Source organism: Sapajus apella, unplaced genomic scaffold, assembly GCF_009761245.1.
Source record: "Sapajus apella isolate SASKATOON/1434 unplaced genomic scaffold, GSC_monkey_1.0 scaffold53, whole genome shotgun sequence".
Lineage (NCBI taxonomy): Eukaryota > Metazoa > Chordata > Mammalia > Primates > Cebidae > Sapajus > Sapajus apella.
In genome coordinates this window covers 14,409,346-14,417,548 of record NW_022436993.1, presented here as the reverse complement: position 1 = coordinate 14,417,548, position 8,203 = coordinate 14,409,346, and the positions used below count along the sequence as shown (strand labels likewise).

Sequence of the window (8,203 nt, the reverse complement as noted above, 5' to 3'; positions counted from 1 at the left end):
AAAAAAAAAAAAAAAAAAAAAAAAAAAAAAAAAAAAAAAAAAATTTTTTTTTTTTTTGGTTTTAATTGAAACTGATTTTAACATTTTTTCCCCTCATTTTTTTTTTTTTTTTTTAGACAGGGCTCACTTCAACCTCAATCTCCTGGGGTTCAGTAATCCTCCTACTTCAGCTTCCCGATAGCTGGGACTACAGGCAGCTGCCACCACAATGGGCTCTTTTATTTTTATTTTTGTAGGGACAAGGTCTCCCTATCTTGCGTAGGCTGGCCTTGAACTCCTGGACACAAGCAACCTTCTGGCCTTGGCCTCCCCAAAGCGCTGGAATTACAGAAGTGAGCCACCATGCCCAACCCTGTCCGAATCTTCTGCTACCACTTAGTTCTAAGTGGAATGTCTGAAAACTACTGATGTAAAACATTTGCCGGGGTCAGGCGCATTGGCTCACCTGAAGCTATCAGTTCAAGACCAGCCTGGCCAACATGGTGAAACCCTGTTTCTAGTAAAAATACAAAATCAATGGGGTATGGTGGCGGGTGCCTATAATCCTAGCTAATGGGGAGGCTGAGTCAGGAGAATCGCTTGAACCTGGGAGGCTGAGACTGCAGTGAGCCGAGATCGCACCATTGCACTCCAGCCTTGGCAACAAGAGTAAACTCCACCTCAAAAAAAAAAAATTTTTTTTTTTTTTCTGGGAAAATAAAACCTTGATGTAAGTAAAATGCAACACTCTTAACAGGAAAGCTGTCAGATAATGACCCTAAAAAGAGCTTCCATCAACTAAAAAATGGGCAAAAGATATGAACATATTAAAAGTTAAAAAAAAGCCACCAAACAGAGCAGCACTGACCCAGACATCTGTTAACACACTGTGTTGGTTCAGATGTGGGGAAAGTGATTCACTGCTGGTGGAAACGAACTGGTAGCAAAATTACAAGCACACATACCCTCTGACTTAGCAATTCTATTTTGAAAACTTTCTTACCTATAGATTCCCAAATGTACAAAACGACCTAAATGTCGGCAGTAGATTGGCTAGAAACACAAAGAGAGGCTGCCTCTGCGGAGCGAAAAGGGCAAAATTCCAAAGGTGTGAGAAAGCTCTGCAATGCAAGGGCCCTCACCAATGCACAGGCGAGGCTGTCCACACTGCAGAGGCTTCTCACACCTTTAGGACTCTGAACCATGTGAACACGGTACCTTATCCGTACCTAACCAAAAATAAAATACATAACTGGAGTTTCTACTTCCTTCAGCAAAAAAGACTGGCTTTTCTTAGAGAGACATCAAGTGTGCAAAGTGACAACTTGGGGAGAAACTTCTCAAAGGAGACACACAAATGGGCGGTAAGAGCATGAAAAGATGCTCAGCCTCAAGAGTCATCAGGCAGACAAAAATCAAAACCACGAAGAGATGCTACTTCACACCCGCTATGCTGGCTAGAATCCAAAAGGCGGACACAAAAGCAAGGACTGGAGGCGTCGCAGAGAAATTGGGGTCCTCATACATTGCTACTGGGAAAGTGAAAATGGCACAGCCTCAAGTTAAACACAATTACCACATGATTAGCCAATACTTAGGTATACACCCAAGAGAACTGGCACTTACGCCCACGAAAAACTTACACGTGAGTGTTCATGGCAACATTCATAACAGGTAGCAACCCAAAGGTCATTCATAATAGGTGGAAACAACCCAAAGTTCTGTCACCCGAGGAACAGCTAAAGCATGGTACATCCAAGCAATGGATTATGCAGCCATGGAAAGGAATGCAATACTGATTCATGCTACAACACGGATGACCCAGAAACACGCTGCTATGTGAATGAAGCCAGACACAGCATGTCATGTTGCACGATTCCATTTACACACAATGTCCAGAATAGGCAAATCCCTAAAGACAAAAGTACATTCTTGGTTGCCAGGGGATGGAGCAGGAGGGAACTGGGAGTGAGCTACAGGGCTTCTTTTTGGGGTGACAAAACTGCTCTGGAATTGGATAGTGGTGACGGGCGCACAACCTTGTGAATACTAAAAACCAACACGCTGTGTACTTCAAAATGCTGTGCTACATGTTATGTGAAATATACTTCAACAGCCTAAAATGTCTTAAAAACAGGAGTAAAGTACTGACACGTGCGACAAAATAGACGACCCTTAAAAGTATGCTAATGTTATGCTAAGAGGAAGAATCCAGGATAAGGAAGGGGGAGTCACAGCCAATGAGGAGGGGGTTTCTTCCTGAAGCGATGAAAACGTCCTATCATCAACTCTGGTAATGGTTGTACAATTAACCTCTGACACCTATGCATTAAATGGATGAATTATACAGTATGCAAATTATATCTTACTCCATCTTTTTTTTTTTTTTTTTTTTTTTTTGAGATGGAGTCTCGTTGTGTCGCCTAGGCTAGAGTGCAGTGGCACGATCTCAGCTCACTGCAACCCCCACCCCTAGGTTCAAGTGATTCTCCTGCCTCAGCCTCCTGAGTAGCTGGAACTACAGGTGGGTGCTGCTACGCCTGGCTAAATTTTGTATTTTTAGTAGAGACAGGGTTTCACCACATTGGCCAGGCTGGTCTCAAACTCCTGACCTCAAATGATCTACCTGCCTTGGCCTCCCAAAGTGTTGGGATTACAGGCGTGAGCCACCGCACCCAAATGTAACACATCTATTTTTGAAAAGAGAGGAGAGAGAGAAAGAAACAGGTCACGTGACATGAAACAGAAATCAACTTACATGATGAATTCATTGGGCTGGCAGACAGTGGTAGCAACTCCTCCCAGGACAATCCAGGGGTTTAGCACCGTTTGGCCGCCCGTTACAGATGTTCCTGCCTCCTCAGCTGCGTCTTTAAAACCTTGGATAATCAGAGGCATCACTTTATCCCTTTCCTAGGGTTGAAAAAGATATAAATAAAACGTCAAAGAATTCGGTTCAAAATCCAGAAAAGGTGGTTTTTACACTTACAGTTATAAAAAAACCCATAAAATGCCAAAGGAAGTCCTGAAAGTTTACGACAGGGCAGGGCATTAACCAAAGCTACGGGGCCAGGCACAGTCGCTCACGCCTGTAATCCCAGCACTCGCGGAGGCCGAGGTGGGCAGACAGCTTGAGCCCAGGAGTTTAAGACCAGCCCGGGCAACGCAGTGAGACCCCCTTCTCTATAAAACATGTAAAAAACTGCTGGGCATGGTGGTATGAGCCTGTGGTCCCGGCTATTTTGGAGGCTGAGGCTGCTGCAGTGAGCTCTCTCATCACGCCACTGCACTCCAGCCTGGACAACACAAAGAGATCCTGTCTCAAAAACCAACAGCCGGGCATGGTGGCTCACGCACTTTGGGAGGGCACCCATGTTGTAATCCCAGCACTTTGGGAGGCTGAAGTGGGTGGTTTACTTGAAGTCAGGAGTTTGAGACCAGCCTGGCCAACATGGTGAAATCCCCATCTCTAAAAAAAAATACAATATTAGCCAGGCGTGGTGGTGCATGCCTGTAATCCCAGCTATTTGGGAGGCTGAAGCAGAATCACTTGAACCCAGGAGGTGGAGGCTGCAGTAAGCCGAGATCGCACCACTGCACTCTAGCCTGGATGACAAGAGCAAAACTCAGTCTCAAAACAAAAAACAAAAAACAAAAGCAATGTGAAAAAATATTTCCCATTGTAATAACTTTATCCAATGCTGGAAGATGTTCAAGGCAACAATGTAAATAAAGCCCAGACACCAACACTGTCTATGACTCAGTGCACAGGACCACCCCTACGTCTGATGACTGCTGGAAGCCAGCTGTCCAATGCTGGCTTCTTACGCACAGGTCCCCTGCCCTGGAGTAGGTGTCCATCCTACCAAGGACTGGCTGTGGGCCATGAGTAACCCACATGGGCAGAGTCCGCACCAAGACCACCATGCACCACTGCCTGCCATAGGCCATGTTTTAGGGCAGGATAGGTCCTAATGGAAACTCAAATTTCTCTAAGGCAGGGCAAACTGTGGGGGGTTTTGGGGACAGAAACAAGTACCTGTCTATCTAAGCAGGAATTCATTTCTGGTTCAAAGAACAGGTTCAGGCAGCGAGAGCACTGAATGCCAGGTGATGACACAGAGGCGTGAACACATGGGTCCCCTAGTCCGGTCACCGACTATATCCATGACATCCCCATTCACAGCATAGCAGGCGCCCTCTAAGTGCCACGTGTCCCAGATCTGTAAGGCTGTGCCTGATTTACAGTGAGGTACCATCACTATGGCCAAAAATTTATTTTAGAAGACACATAAAAATGTCTTGGGCCAGGCGTGGTAGCTTACAACCTGTAATCCCAGCACTTTGGGAGACCGAGGTGGGTAGATCACCTGGGGTCAGGAGTTTGAGAACAGCCCGATCAACATGGTGAAACCTGTCTCTACCAAAAATTAAAAAAACTGGTGGGTGTGGGGGTGCGCACCTGTAATCCCAGCTACTTGGGAGGCTGAGGTAGGACAACTGCTCAAACCTGGGAGGCAGAGGTTGCAGGGGACAGACACTGCACCACTGCACTCCAGCCTGGACGACAGAGTGAGACTCCCATCTCAAAAAAAAAAAAAAAAAGAAAAAAAAGTCTCAGTTTCAGTCTACTGGGAAGAGAGAAAAAGAGCAGATGGCAGAAATGAAGAGATGAATAGGCCAGGCTCTCTCATTTTAATTTACAGATAACTGTCCAAAAGTGGAGAGCCAGAAGGAGTACAGGAAGCCATATGGCCCGGGCTCCCCACTTTCCAGATGGGAAGCGAAGTCTAACCAAGGCCAGAGATGCCACTTGGACATCACAGCCAGGCAGCAGCCGGCAGCTCCTACTTACCCTGTCGGTCATTTTATTACTGACTCCAAGGAGCATCAGCATATTGTCACATTCCGTGACCCCCATTGCGTAGAGGTCACTGAGGACATTGGCACATGCTATCCTGCCCTGGGAAGAGAGGGAAACGTGAGAAAGGATGACTGGGGACTTTCCATCTGCAGAAACTGAGAGTCAGCCATGGGGCGAACTCCACAGAGAAACTGGGGACTTTCCAGGAGTGGGAGCTACTGGATGGGGTCCTCAGTTTCTGTAACTTGCAGACTGGCGACCTTTCCTGCAACACGGAGTCACCAGGCCACTCCTTTTTTTTCTCAGACATTATTGTTACTACCTCTTTCTTGTACAGAATAAAGAAGGTACAAGTTCTTCCCATTCTAAATTTTAGAAGTCTGCAATTTATTTAGATACGCAAAGGGGTGTACATACAGGGAATGAGGTGGAGAAGTAAGGTTAGAACTGACAGTCTGTGGGGGAAGAGCTATGGAGCGAAAAAGCCTGCAAACAACTCTCCTAAAGAAAGGCTGGAAACAGCCACGTATCCCAAACAGATTCTCAAAATGGCTGGCTTTAGTGATTACAGAGGAGATCCTTTTTATGCACTTGGATTAAGAAATGTTTGTAGCTTAGTCTGGGTGTGATAGCTCACGCCTGTAATCCCAATACTTTGGGAGGCTGAGGCAGGAAGATCATTTGAGGCCAGGAGTTCGAGACCAGCCTGGCAAACATGGCAAAACCTGTTTCTAATAAAAATACAAAAATTAGCTCAGCATGGTGGTGCACACCTGTAGTCGCAGCTACTTGGGAGGCTGAGACTTGGGAGGCTGAGACATGAGACTCACTTGAACCTGCGAGGTGGAGGATGCAGTGAGCTGAGATCGCACCACTGCATTCCAGCCTGGGCAACAGAACAAAACAAATTTTGCAGCTTCTTTTCAAGGTTGTATCAGATAAACAGAAAAGTTACCTTATTTAGGAAGCAAATAAAAAAAATAAGCAAATAAAAAAATATTCAAGGACTGAAGTCATATTGTTTTCTAAAGAAAAAGAAAAGCATTTCCCAGTACATGATATCATTTTCTTGGGAACTTTAAAATACAATTCAACAGAAATGTGGTAATGAAGATTTTTTTTACTGCCACTGGAGACTTTTAAAAGTTAAGTTGCCCTTATCTAAACTGTTATTGATTTATAGACAGTAAACAGAAAATATAAGTTTTTCTTTTGACATAAGGATAATCAAACTCTCAAGTGTTATCATTTCCAGTGGCTGTTTAATTGCTTGCTTTATGCTTTCTTACACATTCCTGGAGGTCAGCAATTGCAGCTCAACAACCATCTGTGGCCACACTTCCGTAACACCAAGCCAGTCCGCAAGGCCAACAGATGGTCTGCAACTTGGACAAGCCAATCGCTAGTTAGGGGGGCAGTGATTTAGTGCCTGTTCTGCTCTGGGTGCTCTTATTTTAGGAAACGCTGGAAGACGACAGACTCTGGATTTAGCCATCCCTGCCACCTGGCGGAGTGGGGCCTGGGCTGTGGCATACCAGCCCAGTCTCAAGAGTATTCCTCCAGAGGAGAGAACAGACAGATGTGCAGGAGGAATACAGGTTTCCAATAACCTGTGTATTTGTCACTGGTACCTGAGGGGGAACACCCCCCATGTGGCTGCCTCATGATAAAGTCCCTACAGTGCAGACTGATCCCACTGTCCTTGCCACACAGGAAGAACATCTGGCATTTTATAGCAAACCGGTTATTCCCAATCTCTCCACTGGCTTCTCCTGGGTGGTAGGGAAATGGGGTTAAAGGTTGGGTGGATCAAAGAGTGGCTGGCTGCAACCACTCTGAACAATTGGGGAACACACTTCAGCAGTGCCAATCAGTAGCTAGGAACTTGAACTCAGTGGTCAGAAACCTACTATGCACAGCGGGACATCACACAGTGGTGGGTGCTCGGGTGGCTGGGTGGGGTGAATTAACCAGGTATCAGGATTAATGTTTGAAACATCTAATTGTGATGAGATACTAGCTCCTTGATTTCTTGAAGGAAACATGTAGGATCAGTCCAATTACAGAGGAGAGTAACATCTCCAGCCTAAAACACAGGGGTGATGAAGGTTACCAATGTGAAAAGGATACAGGTTTCCAATAATCTGTTATTTATTTGCCACTGGTACCTGAGGGGGTGTTCACTCTCAGGTACCAACCCCCTCAGTTACCAGTGACAAATAAATAGCCGATTACTGGAAAACTGTGTTCCTTCTTCAAAAGAAAGGTGCAAGAAAGAAGAAAATGACGAAAATGTTATTCCACTGACACTGTACTAAACAAGAAGTGTTCTTACTCACAGCATGAACTCAGGTGCAAAAGCAACCGAGGGCCTTCCTCCCTAATTGCTTAATGCACAGTGCCAAGTGTAGGCAGGGGACAGGCCCGACTTCAGTGACTGCTGGAGGCTGGGCAGGGAAGGGAGTACAGATATAACAGAAACAAAACCAAAACCCCGGATACATACAAAACCCCAGCCACAATCCAAACCAAACGAATAAGCCCTTCCCGTCACAAAAAACACATCAGCTCACACTTACCATCATGTAAGGGTCATCTACGATCGGGTAAATGTAATCTGTGGTTTGAACCAAGGAAAGCCCACCATGCCTCAAAGGAATGACACAAGTATCCATTCCAATGCCTGTGGAGATGGAAGTCATTAGCATCCAGAAATAAAACGGGAAAGCCATTTCATTTTATACCACCAGTGCTCTGAGCAGGAAGAGCTCATAAGATACTTATGGAAACTGTGGGCTGCCAATGAAGCCATGTTTTTCCTATCAAGGAGCGTAACTGAAATAAACGTGAAACATACCCAGCTTAAGATGGAAAATACTAATGAAAATGTTACTCATCAAGACTAAACTCCAATATGGCATAATTTTAAAAACCTTAATGATGCCTTGAATAAAAATCTTCTTTTTCCCTGTATTATTTTTATTATATTATTTACTATGTTACCACAGTATGTGACTGGGACCATATACAATTTCTTTGAAGATAAGATAGAATAAACGGAACTTGGGTTATCTTAACTATAGTTACTTTGAGTACCTATTTAGACATTATCCTATCGTTCCATCAGAAAATCTGTAAAATATTTTTACAATGAAAAACGCCATTACTACATTTACATTTTAGTCAAAATGACACAGACGCAGATGAAAAGGAAAAATACCAATGGGCAATTCAACCAAAATTTCCAATCAAGCACGTATATAAACACTCTGGCATCTATGCCAGAGTAGTTAAGACTAGCGACTGCAGGCTGCCCTCTTTTAAAAATCACCTGTAATGCAGGCATTTTACAAACTCAGA

General features: G+C 44.7%; 1 protein-coding gene across 3 annotated transcripts in view; it reads right to left on the bottom strand.

Moving 5' to 3' along the window:
- Positions 1 to 8,203, bottom strand: part of SEPHS1 (selenophosphate synthetase 1) — a 32,597-nt gene that overhangs the window by 14,440 nt on the left and 9,954 nt on the right. For all 3 annotated transcript variants that reach the window (XM_032244035.1, XM_032244033.1, XM_032244034.1), the window contains 3 exons: positions 7,423 to 7,526; positions 4,835 to 4,942; positions 2,738 to 2,892 (listed from right to left, as the gene is read on the bottom strand). In XM_032244035.1, the coding sequence (XP_032099926.1) occupies positions 2,738 to 2,892; positions 4,835 to 4,942; positions 7,423 to 7,518 (359 nt within the window). In that variant the 5' untranslated portion in view covers positions 7,519 to 7,526. The remainder of the gene's footprint in view (positions 1 to 2,737; positions 2,893 to 4,834; positions 4,943 to 7,422; positions 7,527 to 8,203) is intronic.